Source organism: Microcaecilia unicolor, chromosome 5 (assembly GCF_901765095.1).
Source record: "Microcaecilia unicolor chromosome 5, aMicUni1.1, whole genome shotgun sequence".
In the NCBI taxonomy this organism is placed as follows: domain Eukaryota; kingdom Metazoa; phylum Chordata; class Amphibia; order Gymnophiona; family Siphonopidae; genus Microcaecilia; species Microcaecilia unicolor.
In genome coordinates this window covers 161,283,413-161,302,243 of record NC_044035.1, presented here as the reverse complement: position 1 = coordinate 161,302,243, position 18,831 = coordinate 161,283,413, and the positions used below count along the sequence as shown (strand labels likewise).

At 49.1% G+C, this 18,831-nt stretch overlaps 1 protein-coding gene across 10 annotated transcripts in view; it reads left to right on the top strand.

Annotated features, from left to right (window-relative positions):
- SEC31B (SEC31 homolog B, COPII coat complex component) overlaps positions 1 to 18,831 on the top strand; it is a 277,304-nt gene that overhangs the window by 212,493 nt on the left and 45,980 nt on the right. For all 10 annotated transcript variants that reach the window (XM_030203516.1, XM_030203517.1, XM_030203520.1 and 7 more), the window contains 2 exons: positions 1,577 to 1,772; positions 9,844 to 10,188. In XM_030203516.1, the coding sequence (XP_030059376.1) occupies positions 1,577 to 1,772; positions 9,844 to 10,188 (541 nt within the window). The remainder of the gene's footprint in view (positions 1 to 1,576; positions 1,773 to 9,843; positions 10,189 to 18,831) is intronic.

The window sequence follows — 18,831 nt, the reverse complement described above, 5'->3', positions numbered from 1 at the left end:
AAGAGTATACATTTGTTTTAGCAGAAGTTTTGGTTACATGATGGTGAAATACATGATAGTGTTAAAGTCATAGACATTAGGTGCATGATAGTGTGAAAGCAAAAGACATTAAAGAACATTCCTGGATATCTTAAAGAAAGTAGAGTTACGCGTGTTGTTCTTTATGATATATTTTGTCGAAGAGATGAGTTTTCAGGAGTTTGCGGAAATTGGTCATTTTGTAGACCGATTTCAGGTTACGTGGCAGTGAGTTCCAGAGCTGTGTGCTTGTATAGGAAAAGGTTGATGCATGCATTGATTTGTATTTCAAGCCACTTAACATCCTATTCTATAACTACGCAGATATCTCTAATAGTGTGTAGTTCACAGGTGGAGTGCATATCTTCTGAAACTACAATTACACTAGCTCTGTGTCTGGTGAAAGTACTCACACATATGCACATATTTGCCTAATTATGCTAGTATTCTATAAAGGAAAGTAGGTACCTACTTTTCATTATAGAATATGCACCAGTCAGGCACCTTCTGGCTGCCTCTATATAGACACACGTTACAGAATTAGCCCCTTAGTGGAGAGAGGTAGTGGTACTGGTACTATACGCCCATGAGAATTAGAGGTTTTCATTTTGGGGGTTGGGAAGTGTTATGTAGTATCTGAGAGATGTTCCTCCATATTTGGTGGGAGATTCCAATTATCCACCAATACTGAGAGCAGGTTTTTGACTTTGTGAACACCCTGTTCAATTGATCTAGGGCGGGGATCCCTATTTAAGTGGCTTTGCTGGCTGTTAGGCCTCCTGGAGTGGAAGGGCCCAGGGGTACACTGGTTTGTTGGGGATGTCTGCCACTAGGGTGATCTTAGATGTCTCATCTGATACCTGAGGTACAGGAGAAATTGGGTTATTTGTGTGACATGCAGAGACCAACAGTCCTTTGCACTAAGCGAATGGACTACTTTGAGAATGTGTGGGCATATTTTCTGCAATGGGAAATATACCATGAAGTGAGAGGGAGGATGGAGAGAGATGTGAGGGATATAAGAGCTTAGAGGGTTATGTATGCTTTGTTGGATTACACCATTGAAAAATAAAAAAACCCCAAAATGTTCTTGGAAGAAAGGTCAGTAGGCCGGTAGACTTGGGAAGAGCACTGCTTAGTCCTGAGTGTGTGTAACAAGGAATGTATCTATTCCTTGGGGTCCTGCCTGCATATTTATGACCCGGATTGGTCATTGTTAGAAAGAGGATACTGGGCTTGGTGAGACTTTTGGTATGGGATGGAATTTAATTTGTTCTTTCACTGTGGGTACCTCTAGTATTCCCAGCAACTCTTCTGAACCTGATGAACAGTTTGGATCCTCAAGAGTGAGGTTGCAGGTCCAGGCATGAGGCTGAAGGCAGACCCTTCCAAGATTGTTCAGTTTTGGCTCAAGGAAGCCACACCATGGCTCAGACAATCTTCTGCAAAATGGACCTCAGTACAAACCCTGACAGAATTCCTTTTGCCCATATATCCGGTATGTTATGATCTGTGTTTTCAGTCCTTGAACTGTAATCTGTACATTCTATTTTTTCAGGATTTGTACCAACCCACTGTCAACACCCCTGTTCCATCTCTACCATTGGTGCCACCTCTGTTTACTCCTCAGCCCTTGCCAGCATCTCTGTGTCCTCCTCCAGGCATCTCTCTAAGTACCACAGGAACAGCCAGAGCAGCAGCACTACCACCACCACCAGCCTATGTCCAGCATTCTGCAACAGCGGCAATGTCAGGTAGGAGTTTGGGAAGTATGACTAAGAATTTCTGCCATGTTCTATCACCAGGTTTGGACTCTAGGAACTTAGTAAAGGTGTAGAGTTTGAGAGAGAACAATTTTCATATATATTTGTGCAGCAGTGATTTTTTTTTTAATTTTAAAAACTGTTATTGAAATATATTCTCTGAGTATGAGGAAAAGCAGGGCATTGAAATCTCACACATGGGTGACACTTTCTGATGTCAAGCATGAAGTCTGCACAATGATGCACTATCAAATGACAGGATTATACAAAAAGGATGAAGAGAGTTCTTTCTAGTAACTCTGATCGTGCAGCATTTCCCCGCACCCATTTTCAATAATCCCTATGGTAGCAAGTTCTCTTATACTCCAACTCTAGGACTGTAGATTCCAAGATCCATGTAAAGTTCCCACATATAGCATCTCCTCAATTTTACATCCATTCAGCTGAGTGGAAAGAACAAAATAGAGCTTTCCATTTTTGTTTATGGTTATTGACATATTTTTGTCATGTTGACCTTCATTCCTTCTTTGAAAAGATATGATGACGTTGCTGAAATCAGGATTTTGCCCGTGCCTGAAATGTGGCAGGAACATTCAGAACTGCAATATGTACATTTGAATATCTCATATTCTTCAGTCTGGACCTAGGCCACAAGGATTGTAAGCATTGTGATCAAATGTCACCAGTAGCATGAAGGGACTAACTAAACCATCTCAGAACATTTAAACACAAAATGAAGCTGATCTCTAAGAAGGCTTACAAAAAAGTCTTCTGCGCAGAAACGATCTATCTCCGTGCAGACTAGTCAAGAATCTTCCATGGAGAAGCCATCAGTTTGTATGTGCAATGACCCTAAGAGTCCAAAGGGCAGAGAGACCATTGTATCTATCTCACAGCACAGCCACTTTTGGAACCTTTGCAGATGGCAGCGCAGACTATCCTTCCTCTTTAGTGGAACCACCTGATACAGCAAAAGATCTCTTCATTGCCGATTGTTCTGCCACTGCATAGTCTGCTACCTGCTACACCAGTATTGGTCATGGTAGCAAATGAATCTTCCACATTTTTTCAGCTAACTGAGCATTCCTGCTCTTTTCTGTATAAGATATTCATAGACTTTGTGAAGGATGATATGCCTTAGATGTTCTTTACCCAACACCACTAATGGTGCTCCCTCACCTATGGTCTTATTTCTGTGTAGAGAGCAACCTGCTTTGATCCATTTTGTTTCCTTACTGTTGTCTTCAGACCTGGAAATCATCAGTAGCAGGAGACGCAGCTATGTGTAGAGGTAAAAAAAATTCCCTCCCCCTGAAAAAGTATTCCTGTTGATGGATCATTTGGGGAAGAACGTATTTCAAGGAGCTATGCTGTCTGTGAGGATAGCTACTTACCATATCTATATGATCAGTTCATGTATATGATTTCTCACAAGGTACAGGTTCTTTAGATATTTGAACGTACATTTTGGCTGACAGTGCCACAGGAAGATTGTTCCACTCAAACGGTGTTAAAAAATGACAAACATGCAGGCTCAGGAGCAGTTAGCTACCATTCTAGCAGAGCAGCTTATGATACCATCAAAACCTTGGCCAGAGTCTTTGCTTTGGCAATCACAGCCAGATGGGTAGCATGGTTGCAAACATTCGGCTTGCGGAAGATGTCTACTCCAAAACACTTGTTAGTTCCTAAGCTAATACTGCTTTGTTTCCTCAGAAGTGGCCACCTGTTATAAGACTAATTTGTAAAGTCAGTTTTGGATACACTTGTATGAAATGTATAAATTGCATTCTCCGAGGACAAGCCGGCTGCTTGTTCTCACTGATGGGTGACGTCCACGGCAGCCCCTCCAATCGGAATCTTCACTAGCAAAGTCCTTTGCTAGCCCTCGCGCGCCCGCGCGGCCGTCTTCCCGCCCGAAACCGGCTCGAGCCGGCCAGTCTTCTTTTGTCCGCACTCGGTACGGTCGTGTTTTCGCTGTGTTGAGCCCCGGAAAGTCGACCTCGCGCGTCCTTTGTCTTCGATGTGTTGTTTTTTCTTCGGAAAATCTTTCAAAATTGTTGGGAAGTGCATGAAGCCCCCTCGGGTTTCGTTTTGCCCCTTCCCGTATTTTCAGACTTTGCCCCGGTAAGTTTTCTTTCGTCGTCGGGGTAGGCCTCTTTTCGGCCTCGGTCGAGATTTTTCTCCCTCAAAGTTTTGGTGCTCATTTTCGTCATTTCGGATTTTGATTTCGCCGGTGTGATTTTTCCGCCCATGACATCGAAGCCTTCCAGCGGCTTCAAGAAGTGCACCCAGTGCGCCCGGGTTATCTCGCTCACTGACAGGCACGCGTCGTGTCTTCAGTGTCTGGGGGCCGAGCACCGCCCTCAGGCCTGTAGTCTGTGTTCCCTTTTGCAAAGGCGGACTCAGGTAGCGAGATTGGCCCAGTGGAACGTTTTGTTCTCGGGCTCTTCGTCGGCATCGGCACCGGGGGTATCGAGTGCATCGACGTCTTCAGCGTCCAGAGCTTCATCCTCGGCCGCCAGTGCATCGAGGCATCGGCCCTCTGCATCGGCGCCAAGACATCGGATAGCTGCATCGACGTCGGTGGTACCGGGACCTCGTCTGCTGATGTCGTCGGACGGTGGTGCATCGTCTGGAGTGCAGGTGAGGGCTGTCCATTCCCCTGCTGGTGGCGGTGAGCCTTCGGGTGGGTCTCCCCCTACCCTGAGGGCTCCTGCGGTACAGCCCCCCGAGACCGACCTCCTTCGGCCTCGGCCCCGAGGAAGCGATGGCTGGATTCTACGTCCTCCTCGTCGGTACCGGGAAGCTCCGGTGACATGCTTCGTTCCAAGAAATCGAAGAAGCATCGTCACCGGTCTCCTTCCCGTGTCGGTACCGAGAGCTCTGGGTCGCCGAGGGAGTCGGCACCCAGTAGGCATCGGCACCGAGAGGACCGCTCACCCTCTGTTCAGGAGGTGTCGATGCGCTCCACTCTGGACAGCCCGGAACAGCCTCCACGCCCGGAACAGGTTCTGACGTCGACGCCTGCATCGACTTCTATGCCTTTCTCCGCAGCCGCCCTGAACGAGAGCCTCCAGGCCGTTCTCCCAGAGATCCTGGGAGAGCTGTTGCGCCCTACCCCTCCGGTACCGGCGGTGCTTGCGCCACCGGTACCGTCGAGCGTGGCGCCGGCTGGCCCATCGCCCGAGGTGAGGTCTCCGGCGTCGGTGCCGCGTGCGGTGCCGGCTGCCGTTGCCTCCCAGGAAGGCTCCCCGACTACGTCGGCGGAGGGAGCTTCGCCGATGCGGGCGAGGGAGTCTACCTCTCGATGCCCCCATCGTGGACGTGGCTCCACGGAGTCGAGTCGGGCACGGTTGCAGACACAGGTCCGTGAACTTGTGTCTGACACCGAGGGTGAGGCCTCGTGGGAAGAGGAAGAAGACCCCAGATATTTCTCTGACGAGGAGTCTGAGGGTCTTCCTTCCGATCCCACTCCCTCTCCTGAAAGACAGCTTTCTCCTCCTGAGAGTCTGTCTTTCGCTTCCTTTGTACGGGAGATGTCTACGGCCATCCCCTTCCCTGTGGTTGTGGAGGACGAGCCCAGGGCTGAAATGTTTGAGCTCCTGGACTATCCTTCTCCACCTAAGGAAGCGTCCACTGTTCCCTTGCACCATGTCCTAAAAAAGACATTGCTTGCGAACTGGACAAAACCCTTAACTAATCCCCACATCCCCAAGAAGATCGAGTCCCAGTACCGGATCCATGGGGACCCAGATCTGATGCGCACTCAGTTGCCTCATGATTCTGGAGTTGTGGATCTGGCCCTAAAGAAGGCTAAGAGTTCTAGGGAGCATGCTTCGGCGCCCCCGGGCAAGGACTCTAGAACCTTAGACTCCTTTGGGAGGAAGGCCTACCATTCTTCTATGCTCGTGGCCAAAATTCAGTCTTACCAGCTCTACACGAGCATACACATGCGGAACAATGTGCGGCAGTTGGCGGGCTTGGTTGATGCTCTCCCCCCTAAGCAAGCCAAGCCTTTTCAGGAGGTGGTCAGGCAGCTGAAGGCGTGCAGAAAATTCCTGGCCAGAGGGGTGTATGACACCTTTGATATTGCGTCCAGGGCCGCTGCTCAAGGTGTGGTGATGCGCAGGCTCTCATGGCTGCGTGCCTCCGACCTGGAGAATAGAATCCAGCAGCGGATTGCGGACTCGCCTTGCCGTGCGGATAACATTTTTGGAGAGAAAGTCGAGCAGGTGGTAGAGCAGCTCCACCAGCGGGACACCGCATTTGACAAGTTCTCCCGCCGGCAGCCTTCAGCCTCTACCTCTACAGGTAGAAGATTTTTTTGGGGAAGGAAGACTGTTCCCTACTCTTCTGGCAAGCGTAGGTACAATCCTCCTTCTCGACAGCCTGCGGCCCAGGCTAAGCCCCAGCGCGCGACTCAGCAAGGCCCCTCGGCTCCCCAGCAAAAGCAAGGGGCGAGCTTTTGACTGGCTCCAGCAGAGCATAGCCGACATCCAAGTGTCAGTGCCGGGCGACCTGCCAGTCGGAGGGAGGTTGAAAGCTTTTCACCAAAGGTGGCCTCTCTTAACCTCCGATCAGTGGGTTCTCCAAATAGTCCGGCAAGGATACACCCTCAATTTGGCCTCCAAACCTCCAAATTGTCCACCGGGAGCTCAGTCTTACAGCTTCCAACACAAGCAGGTACTTGCAGAGGAACTCTCCGCCCTTCTCAGCGCCAATGCGGTCGAGCCCGTGCCATCCGGGCAAGAAGGGCTGAGATTCTATTCCAGGTACTTCCTTGTGGAAAAGAAAACAGGGGGGATGCGTCCCATCCTAGACCTAAGGGCCCTGAACAAATATCTGGTCAAAGAATAGTTCAGGATGCTTTCCCTGGGCACCCTCCTTCCCATGATTCAGGAAAACGATTGGCTATGTTCTCTGGACTTGAAGGATGCCTACACACACATCCCGATACTGCCAGCTCACAGACAGTATCTGCAATTTCAGCTGGGCACACGTCACTTCCAGTACTGTGTGCTACCCTTTGGGCTCGCCTCTGCGCCCAGGGTGTTCACAAAGTGCTTGGCTGTAGTAGCAGCGGCACTTCGCAGGCTGGGGGTGCACGTGTTCCCATATCTCGACGATTGGCTGGTGAAGAACACATCCGAGGCAGGAGCCCTGCAGTCCATGCAGATGACTATTCGCCTCCTGGAGCTACTGGGGTTTGTGATAAATTATCCAAAGTCCCATCTTCTCCCAGTGCAGAGACTCGAATTCATAGGAGCTCTGCTGGATTCTCGGACGGCTCGCGCCTATCTCCCAGAGACGAGAGCCAACAACTTGTTGTCCCTCGTCTCACGGGTGCGAGCGTCCCAGCAGATCACAGCTCGGCAGATGTTGAGATTGCTAGGCCACATGGCCTCCACAGTCCACGTGACTCCCATGGCCCGCCTTCACATGAGATCTGCTCAATGGACCCTAGCTTCCCAGTGGTTCCAGGCTGCTGGGGATCTAGAAGACGTAATCCACCTGTCCACGAGTTTTCTCGAATCCCTATATTGGTGGACGATTTGGTCCAATCTGACTCTGGGACGTCCCTTCCAAATTCCTCAGCCTCAAAAAGTGCTGACCACGGATGCGTCTCTCCTGGGGTGGTGAGCTCATGTCGATGGGCTTCACACCCAAGGAAGCTGGTGCCTCCAGGAACGCGATCTGCAGATCAATCTTCTGGAGTTGCGAGCGATCTGGAACGCTCTGAAGGCTTTCAGAGATCGGCTGTCCCACCAAATTATCCAAATTCAGACAGACAACCAGGTTGCCATGTACTACGTCAACAAGCAGGGGGGCACCGGATCTCGCCCCCTGTGTCAGGAAGCCGTCAGCATGTGGCTCTGGGCTCGCCGTCACGGCATGGTGCTCCAAGCCACATATCTGGCAGGCGTAAACAACAGTCTGGCCGACAGACTGAGCAGGATTATGCAACCTCACGAGTGGTCGCTCAACTCCAGAGTGGTGCGCCAGATCTTCCAAGCGTGGGGCACCCCCTTGGTGGATCTTTTTGCATCTCGAGCAAACCACAAAGTCCCTCAGTTCTGTTCCAGGCTTCAGGCCCACGGCAGACTGGCATCGGATGCCTTCCTCCTGGATTGGGGAGAGGGCCTGCTGTATGCTTATCCTCCCATTCCTCTGGTGGGGAAGACTTTGTTGAAACTCAAGCAAGACCGAGGCACCATGATTCTGATTGCTCCTTTTTGGCCGCGTCAGATCTGGTTTCCTCTTCTTCTGGAGTTATCCTCCGAAGAACCGTGGAGATTGGAGTGTTTTCCGACCCTCATCACGCAGGACGAAGGGGCTCTTCTGCATCCCAGCCTCCGGTCCCTGGCTCTCACGGCCTGGATGTTGAGAGCGTAGACTTTGCCTCTTTGGGCCTGTCAGAGGGTGTCTCCCGCATCTTGCTTGCTTCCAGGAAAGATTCCACTAAGAGGAGTTATTTCTTTCTATGGAGGAGGTTTGCCGTCTGGTGTGACAGCAAGGCCCTAGATCCTCGCTCTTGTCCTACACAGACCCTGCTTGAATACCTTCTGCACTTGTCTGAGTCTGGTCTCAAGACCAACTCTGTAAGGGTTCACCTTAGTGCAATCAGTGCATACCATTACCATGTGGAAGGTAAGCCGATCTCGGGACAGCCTTTAGTTGTTCGCTTCATGAGAGGTTTGCTTTTGTCAAAGCCCCCTGTCAAGCCTCCTACAGTGTCATGGGATCTCAATGTCGTTCTCACCCAGCTGATGAAACCTCCTTTTGAGCCACTGAATTCCTGCCATCTGAAGTACTTGACCTGGAAGGTCATTTTCTTGGTGGCAGTTACTTCAGCTCGTAGAGTCAGTGAGCTTCAGGCCCTGGTAGCCCAGGCCCCTTACACCAAATTTCATCATAACAGAGTAGTCCTCCGCACTCACCCTAAGTTCTTGCCAAAGGTTGTGTCGGAGTTCCATCTGAACCAGTCAATTGTCTTGCCAACATTCTTTCCCCGTCCTCATTCCTGCCCTGCTGAACGTCAGCTGCACACATTGGACTGCAAAAGAGCATTGGCCTTCTATCTGGAGCGGACACAGCCCAACAGACAGTCCGCCCAATTGTTTGTTTCTTTTGATCCCAATAGGAGGGGAGTGGCTGTGGGGAAACGCACCATTTCCAATTGGCTAGCAGATTGCATTTCCTTCACTTACGCCCAGGCGGGGCTGGCTCTTGAGGGTCATGTCACGGCTCATAATGTTAGAGCCATGGCTGCGTCGGTAGCCCACTTGAAGTCAGCCTCCAATGAAGAAATTTGCAAAGCTGCGACGTGGTCATCTGTCCACACATTCACATCTCATTACTGCCTGCAGCAGGATACCCGACGCGACAGTCGGTTCGGGCAGTCAGTTCTTCAGAACCTGTTTGGGCTTTAGGATCCAACTCCACCCCCCGAGGGCCCTGTTTGTTCTGTTCCAGGCTGCACTCTCAGTTAGTTGGTAAATATTTTAGGTCAATCTCAGTTATGTCCTCGCCGTTGCGAGGCCCAATTGACCACGGTTGTTGTTTTGAGTGAGCCTGGGGGCTAGGGATACCCCATCAGTGAGAACAAGCAGCCTGCTTGTCCTCGGAGAAAGCGAATGCTACATACCTGTAGAAGGTATTCACCGAGGACAGCAGGCTGATTGTTCTCACAAACCCGCCCGCCTCCCCTTTGGAGTTGTGTCTTCCCTTCTCTTGTTTTGCTACATATGTGACTGGCCGGCTCGAGCCGGTTTCGGGCGGGAAGACGGCCGCGCATGCGCGGTGCGCGCGAGGGCTAGCAAAGGACTTTGCTAGTGAAGATTCCGATTGGAGGGGCTGCCGTGGACGTCACCCATCAGTGAGAACAATCAGCCTGCTGTCCTCGGAGAATACCTTCTACAGGTATGTAGCATTCGCTTTCTTTCTGCTTTTCAGTTTTTTGAGTAGAGACTAAGGCGAAATTCCAGAGAATGGCACATTTTTATATGTGAAAAGTTTTTAATATGCAAGTTTACTAACTTACCTTCTGTTTCTGTTTCAGTATTTCCTCAGCCTTTTAGACCACCTCAAGGACCCCTGCCAGGGCCAGCTGCCTTTCCTCCTACTTCTTCCGTGCCTTCAGGGCCACCAGGCTCTCCGTCCCCCTTGGGGCCTTTCACCCTTGGACCTCGCTTTCCAGCAGCTTCTGTTCCAAGTCCATCACACATCACAGCACATACTGCTTCCCACTCCTTCCCTATTCCAGGACAGCCATCCAAGCCTACCTCACTGACAACTATGCAGTCTCCATACAGCTACCCAGCAGGCATAAGCTACTCTCCAGGGGGGCCTGGAGCTCAAACCTTTAATCCCTTGGCCCCTGCCAACCTTCCTCCACCTCCTACAGGTTAGTGTGTTTTGCATGGATAACATCTAAGGGGAAGATATTGCTGATTTCTCTGTTTTTTTGTTGTTCAGTTTTAAAATGTGTAATTTTTATTCTTTTTTTGCTGTTCATGAAAAGCATTAGGTTAACGGAACTGTCAACTGAAGTCATCTTTTCTCCAAAGAATTGGTATAGTACATGCTGCATCAATACAAACTTCTATTGCACACAGTCCCACTTCTTCAAAAACGGTGCTGCAGGGATTGTTCCTGTTCACAGATTGGGTTTTCAGGATATCCATAATGAATATTCATGCAATAGTAACATAGTAGATGATGGCAGATCTGCATAGTCCATTCAGTCTGCCCAACAAGATAAATTCATTATATAAGGTATGAAGTGATACATCCTATGTTTACCTGATCTTGATTTATCTTTGCCATTTTTAGGACATAGACGTAGAATTCTGCTGGGCATTGGCCTTGTCCTAAAATTTCTGAAGTTGTCAAAGCCCCTGAAAAGCTCAACTCCAGCCTATCCAGCCTCGATCAGGGCATAGACCATAGAAGTCTGCCCAGCACCGGCTTTCCTACCTAATCTCTGCTAAGCATCTTTGGATCTGATCATTCTAAACAGGACTCCTTTGTGTTTGTCCCACGCATTTTTGAATTCCTTTACCGTTTCATCTCCACCACCTCCCATGGGGGGGCATTCCAGGTATATACCACTCTCTTGGTGAAAAAATACTTCCTGACATTTTTCCTGAGTCAGCCACCTTTTTAAACTCAATTCCTGCCCTCTAGTTCTACCACTTTCCCGTCTCTGGAAAAGGTATGTTTGCGGATTAATACCTTTCAAATATTTGAACATCTGTATCATATCACCCCTGTTTCTTCTTTCCTCCAGAGTATACATATTTAGGTCAGCAAGTCTCTCCATGTACGTCTTGCTACGTAAACCCCATACCATTTTTTTCACTTTTCTCTGAACCTCTTGAAGTCTATTTACATCCTTAGCAAGATAAGATCTCCAAAACTGAACACAATACTCCAAGTGGGGCCTCACCAATGGCTTGTACAGGGGCATCAACACCTCCTTTCTTCTGCTGGTTATACCCCTCTCTATGCAGCCTAGCATCCTTCTGGCTGCGGCCACTGCCTTGTCACACTGTTTTGTCCCCTTGAGATCCTCAGACACCATCACCCCAAGGTCCCTCTCCCGAGCCGAGCTTACCAATCTCCTTCCTCCTATCTGGTGCATTTCCTTTATATTTCTGCACCCCAAGTGCATCGCTCTGCACTTGGCATTAAATTTTAACTAAAAAACAAACCTACATAAATAGAGTGATAAACTACTATTCAATAACATAATCTTTTAAATTAGTGATTAGTACTCAGAATTAAGTGTATCATACTGGAAGGATCCATCTCCTTTATTAATATAATGCACGCTTTCCTACCACCATCACATCACAGTCCATCCCTGTCTGCCAGTGTAACTACAAACTTTGGACAATCCAGAACTTGAAATGATGCATCCAAATGGCGAGTTCAAAACAGTTCATCAGACACTTCAAGGTTAGATAAAGTTCACTTATCTGCAGGATTAACGGTCCCTCGATGCAATGTCAAAAGAACTTAGCTCACATATCAGACATTCCTCCAGTGGAGCACTCTTGAAAATTGTTCTACTGTGTAACTTCATGGAGTGTCATCTAGTCTTTCTTTTTGATAGAGTAAACAATTGATTCATGCTTACCCATTCCACTCTATTCAGGATTTTATAGACCTCTGTCATATCTTCCCTCAGCTGTCTTTTCTCCAAGCTGAAGAGCCCTAATCATGTTAGTCTTTCATCATGTGAATCATTCCATTCCCTTCATTCTAGTTGCCCTTCTTTGTACATTTTCCAGTTCCATTTATATATTTGAGATGTGCTACCTAGAATTGCAATAATATTCAAGTGGAGCACTAGAGAGGCATTATGATATTCTTTGATTTATTTATTCCATTCCTAATAATTTATAACATTGTTTGCATTTTTTTGGCTGCTGCTGCACACTGACCATATTTCAACATATTGTCCACTATGACCCTTATATCCTTTTCCTTGGTGGTGACTCCTAGCATGGAACCTGGCATCCTCTAGCTATAATTTGGGTTGTTCTTCCCATTGTGCATCACATTACACTTGTCCTCATTAAATTTCATCTGCCATTTGAATATCAAGTCTTCCAGCCTCCCAGGGTCCTTCAATTTTCATGCAGTCTGCATGTGGTTTACTTCTAAGAGTTTCATGTCATCTGAAAATCTGATAACCTAATTCGTCATCCCATTCTTAGATCATTTATAAACATTAAAAAACACCAGTTACAGCACAGATTGTTGTGCATTCCACTATTCACCTTCCTCTATGGAGTAAATTGGCCACTTAACCCTGCTGTGTTTTCTACCTTTTAACCAGTTTGCCATCCACAACAGAACATCGCCTCCTATCCCACAGCTTTTTAATTTTCTCAGGAGTCTCTCATTAGGGACTTTGTCAAAAGTTTTCTGAAAATCTAAATACACTGTATCAGTCTGATATTAAATGTGAGTATTCACAAGATGCCATTTGCATAGAATGTAGGCAGTTCATGCAAATGTATTTCATGCTTATTCAATGTGACTATTTTGAAAACTGACTTGTGACATTGGAACGATTTGATTAACTCTGTCGTATGTCCTTGATGCTGGATTATTCAGATGACTCAGAGAAGTGAAATTCTGTGCATCCCTGTGCCAATCCATTAAACTATGCATTGCTAATTGTATCAATCTATTGAGCTGGTTGGAGAGCTAACCTCTGTTTTCAACTCACTGAGGAAGCCTGGTTGAAAGAAAGCCGTGCTCTATAAATGAGAATCGGGTAATGCACAACAGGCTAAAGCTAGGAGTCTTTTGGCACTTTATCTTGATTGCCATCCAATTAGAGGTTAATGATGCTGAGTTTAGGAGTGCTTGTGGTTTTCCCTTTTCTAGGTTTCTTTCCCTGGCTAAAGTCACATCTTGATCCTGCAGGTAGAAATATAAGCAGCAGGTCCCCAGTGATTATCTAGAAGTGAATGCATGAGACAGTTGGCCTGAGGGTTGACTGGGAGTAATGTGGAAATTTGCTAAAGGATTGATAGAGCATGCCAGTGACTGCTAGTAGCCTAACTGTTACAGTGTAGACAGTGTTCAGGTCATGTTGACTGTTGGGTCATGTTGAAAACTGCTTGTGTACTATCAGGTTGAACAAGAAGTGGCTGCTGGGGCATAACTCAGGGCATGCAGGCAGTTGTAGAGCTTTGTTTAAATTTAAGCAACTACTAATGAGTGTGCGAGTTAATGTTTTTTGCAATTATTGCTTTAAGCACTGTTCCTTCTGAGCTGAGTGAGAGTCCTCCACCTGTATTGCTGACAGTGGGGAGTGGTGTTTCAATATTGTGTTTTCAATTGCTAGGTACAGGCAGGTTCCCTGGAGTCCTACAGAGCTTGCCTATCCCTCACTATAGAAAATGTAATTAGTGAAACAGTACCCCCCACTGGCAAGCCTATAGGTGGAGGACTCCCACTCAGCTTAGAGGGAACAGTGGTTCCAAGCATCACAACATTAGGCATATCAATTAACCTAAGAATTGATTCCAAGAAAGCAATTATTCATTTATTAGGATTTATTTACTGCCTTTTTGAAGTAATTCACTCAAGGCGGTGTACAGTAAGAATAGGTCAAACATGAGCAATAGGCAATTACAGCAAAATTCAAATAACAATAGGACAAGCTCCTACCCAGTTGACTAGAACTGATCTAGGTCCCCGCATGATATTCAGTGACATATAACCAGATAGTACCATTAAATGTCCTGCTTGACTCTGTGCTGCCTGACTCACAATCTGGTTAGTGCTGGGTAGAGTGAGGACAAAGCCGGGAGTTACCTAGGTGCTGCCAATAATTCAGTGGCGGTACCCAGATAACTATTTGGTTAACTTAAGACAGCAGAAGACTGTTCTAAATTAAATGGATATCTATCCTGACAAGTGGGTATTATGCACTCCTACCAGCAGAGGGAGACTGAGAATTATTGAACAGTTCTCCTGTATAACGGACTGTACAACCCTGCCTGCTCAGTATTTCTCAGTCTGCCAGCAGAGATAGGTGTGCTGTGCAACCCTGCTCGTGATTCTTTATCTCTTATTAAAAAAAAAAAAAAAAAAAGAAATTTGCCTTTGAGAGAGGAGTTACTGCTCTTGGTCTCGGGCTGTAGCCCATGTGTCTCTTGGGGGGGTGTACACTCCGGGTACCAGGTCCCTCCCCCCGCTCCCCTCTGCCCTTGGGCAGAGTGCCTCGGCCTTCTCCCTGGGAGAAGTTCCTTCAGGTGCTACCCTGGAGGGAATAGAGCACCAGTTTGTTTAAAGAAAAAAAAATGGAGGTAGTTTGTCTTTTGCTTTCAGTTAAAATAAAAAAAACAAAAAACGAGCATTAGTAGGTTATAATAGAGCAGTATTTCAGCGCTGTGGGCAGTGGGAACCTGTAGGCTGGTCACCACTAGGGCGGCTCGTTCTTTCCTGCTCCCTCTGATGGCAGCGCAGCCAGAAAAGTCGGGTCGTTGTGCGGCCTGCTTAACCTGCCGCATTGTTTACCTCAGTACCAGCCTTTGCGCGTTTGTGAGGAGGTGATGCTCGATTGCTCTGATGACTCAGCTTTAGGTTTGACGGCGTGGACGGAGAAGGTTTCCTGCGCTAGCTGAGGATAAGGTTGCTCCGCGGCGCACTGGACGCAGTTTCAGCGGGAACATCCGCCATCTTGTCTTCTCCTGCCCCAGCCCTTTCTTTGGCAGAGGAACCGCCAGTTCTTTCGTGGCAAGACACGTTAGGGGTCCCTGCTACTCTGTTTACTCCTGAATTTGTCCTCCTGCATCAGGCTTATTGCCTCAAAAGAGGACTTCCGCCAGACGTTTCTCCTGGTCCCGCTGACTCTTGTGGTGCAGTACGGGCCCTTAGTGCCTTCTGTTGCGGCTCTGGGGGCCAAGAAGCCTCAGTTAGCCTCGACGACCTAGAGGATGCTATTTCCCTCGGGTTGGAGACTCCAGTAGATGCGGAGGCGGATAAGGGGGTCCCTGGATGAACCAGGAGGGGCTCCATTGGGGGAGGACCCTTCGGTGGTATGTATTTTTTAGGCGGCAGGAATTGCCGTCGCTCTTGGCTGAGGTCCTTTAGACCCTTAAGATTTCGGAGGATGCCACTCAGGTGACTTGAAAAGGGGATCCGCTACTTAAGAGTGTCTGTAAGTCTCCACAGACATTTCCCTATCATGAGGACTTTGAAAGAGTTGGTGGAGCAGGGGTGAATGCTTCTGGATTCGCGTTTGCGAATTGGTCGGGCCATGGCTGACCTTTACCAACTTCCCCAAGCAGATCTGGACATCTTTCAGGTTCCTAAGGTGGATGCGCTAGTGACAGCGGTCGCCAAGAAAATGGCCATTCCTGTTGAGGGTGGGGTGTCTCTCAGGGACCCACAGGACCATCGGATGGAGGCCTTATTGAAACGCTCCTTCGAGGTCTCCGCCTTGGCCTTGCAGGCGGCCATTTATGGAGTTTATGCCGCTCAGGCTTGTTTTCGTTGGGCTGAGCGTCTTCCTGATATCCCGGCCGATGCTGGTTCTCATTCAGCTGCTGATGTCATTAATCTGGAGATGAGCACCGCTTTCCTTGCGGATGCCATGTATGTCTTGGTTCGAGCCTCTTCGAAGTCCTTGGCTCTGGTAGTTGTGGAGCGCAGCTTCCTCTGGCTCCGGCACTGGGCTGCAGATGTGGCGTCCAAGATACGCTTGAGTCAGCTCCCCTTCCTGTGTAAGCTTCTTTTTGGTGATGAGTTGTAGAAGCTCGTTAAGAGTTTGGGCAAGTCCAAGGGGGCTCAGCTTCCCGAAGATAGGTCTCGCCTGGCCTTCCGATCTTCGACCCATGGGTGCCTCAGGGAAGTGCGCAGATACAGGCCGGATAGAGTGGCGGGAGCTCAGCGTGCTCGGTTCTGGAATAGGCGTCAATCTTTTCAGCCCTTTCGGGGCAACCGTGGGGGCGGTCAGGATAGAGGTTCGGGAGCCACTGGTGGTGCCAGGCCCTCACAATGAAGTTGCGGGGACCCAGTCTTCGGGTTTGCCCATAGGCGGCAGGCTACAACTGTTTTATCGGAGCTGGGTCTGGGTAACTTCGGACCAGTGGGTCCTGGACATAATCCAGAATGAGTATGCCCGGGAATTTCGCCATTCTGTTCCAGATGCCTTTCTTGTTTCTCCTTGCAAGTCCCCGCTAAAGACCACGGCCGTGCGTCAAACCCTGGATCGCCGGTTAGCTCTGCTAGCTGTGGTTCCCGTTCCTCTGACCGAGAGAGGTACTGGCAGATATTCCATTTACTTTGACGTTCCCAAGAAAGAGGGTTCATGGCGTCCGATTCTGGACCTAAAAATGGTAAATCGGTACTTGCGGGTGTTGCTGTTCCGCATGGAGACGCTCAGGTCAGTCATTGTGGCAGTTCAGCTGGGGGAGTTCCTCACATCGTTGGATTTGAAGGAGGCGTACCTTCACATTCCTATTCTCCCGGATCATCAGAAGTTTCTCTGGTTTGCAGTCTTGGGTGATCACTTCCAGTTTCGGGCGATTCCCTTCTGGCTAGCTACAGCGCCATGGACCTTCTACAAGGTGTTGGTTGCCGTGGCAGCCCAGTTACGTCGGGAGGGGATCTTGGTGCATCCCTACCTGGACGACTGGTTGGTCAGAGCGAAGTCAGCGGAGGAAAGCATGAGGGTCTCAGATTGAGTCGTTTGCCTGCTTTATCAGTTGGGCTGGATTGTCAATACATCCAAGAGCTCTCTGGTTCCCTCTCAGTCCTTGCTGGGTGTGCGTTTCATTAAACGGGAGGGCTTGGTACTCCTTCCGGCACACCACATCGTAAAGATTCAGTCCCAGGTTCATCAATTGCTGTCGGCCCAGGCTCCAGCTGCATGGGATATCTTGCAGGTTCTGGGGTCCATGGCAGCGACCATCGATGTTGTTCCGTGGGTGAGGGCACACATGAGGCATCTTCATGTGGCTATCCTTGTGCGCTGGTTTGCGGGTGGATGCTCTCTCTTGTAGAGTGTCTCTCTGGTGCTCAGTATGGCTCAGCCTGCAACTGTGGTTGGATTCTCATCATTTGAGCCACGGCATGCCCCTGGACCCACCGGCCTTGGTTCTGGTTACAACAGATCCCAGCCTGTCTGGGTGGGGAGCCCATTGTCAAGGACAAGTACCTCAGGGCTCATGGTCGGTGGAGGAGTCACGTTGGTCCATCAGTCGCTTGGAGACCCAAGCAATTCATCTGGCTCTTTTACAGTTTCAGCCAATGCTGCTCTCCCGAGACATTTGGGTTCTCACTGACAATGCTACGGTGGTCGCCTATGTCAATCGTCAGGAGAGTACCAGGAGTCTTCTCGGCGCAGGAAGCGGCGTTGCTCATAGCTTGGGTGGAACAGAACGCCCGGCTTCTTTTGGTGACGCATGTTGCGGGAACATCCAGGCTACAGGCAGGTTATCTAAGCCACCATCTTCTGGACCCGAGGGAGTTGACTTTCGTCCCATTCGCTTTCCAACTCATTGTTGATCATTGGTGCCCTACGATTATGGATCTAATGGCAATTGCAAAGGATGCCAAGGCAGCGCAGTTTTTCAGTCGCAGGAGGGAGCCGCTCTCGGAGGGTCTTGATGCCTAGGTGCAGCCCTGGCCTCTTCGGGCGCTCTTGTTTGTGTTTCCCCAGTGGCTGCTAATCGGTCAGGTTCTTCTGCGCATACAGAGACATGTCAGTCACGTGATTCTGATAGTTCCAGATTGGCAAGTGTCGACCGTGGTATGCGGATCTCATGCGGTTACAGGTAGGTGCGTCCCTTCCTTTTCCCTCGGAAGATGGTCTGTTGACTCAGGGACCCATTTGGATGCCCGACGTGGCTCAGTTCTCGCTTACAGCTTGGCTGTTGAACGGGCGCGTCTCCCAAAGAGGGGTTACTCCATGGCAGTGGTTTGTACCCTTTTGAGTTCCAGGAAACGATCCACCTCCCTGGCCTACCTGCGGATTTGGCATATATTTGAGGCCTGGTCCGATAAGAGGAAGGTACAACCGTTCACGGCCTCAGTACCTCTTTTGCTGGATTTTCTGCAAGGCGGCCTCAAGAAGGGTTTGTCTCTAGCCTCCCTTCGGGTGCAGTTGGTGGCGCTCACCTGTTTTTGGGGTCCGCTTCCGGGGAAATCGCTGTCACTCCATCCAGATGTCTCGTTTTTTCCAGAGGGTTAAGAGGTTGCGGCCTCCTTTGTGCCCGGTGGTTTTTCCTTGGTACTTGGTTCTGTACGCTGTGGTTCTTCCTCCCTTTGAGCCTTTGGAGCAGGCCACCTTTAAGGATCTGACCCTTAAGGTAGTCATTTTAGTAGCTATCACTTCAGCGCGCCGTATTTCTGAGCTGCAGGCCTTGTCCTGTTGTGAGCCATTTCTGATCTTTTCTAAGGAGAAGGTGGTGGTGTGGATGGTTTCTTTCTTTCTTCCTAAGGCAATTTCCCCCTTTCATGTCAACAGTCTATCACCTTGCCATCCTTTTCAAGGGAGGAGTCTCCTCAATTGCAT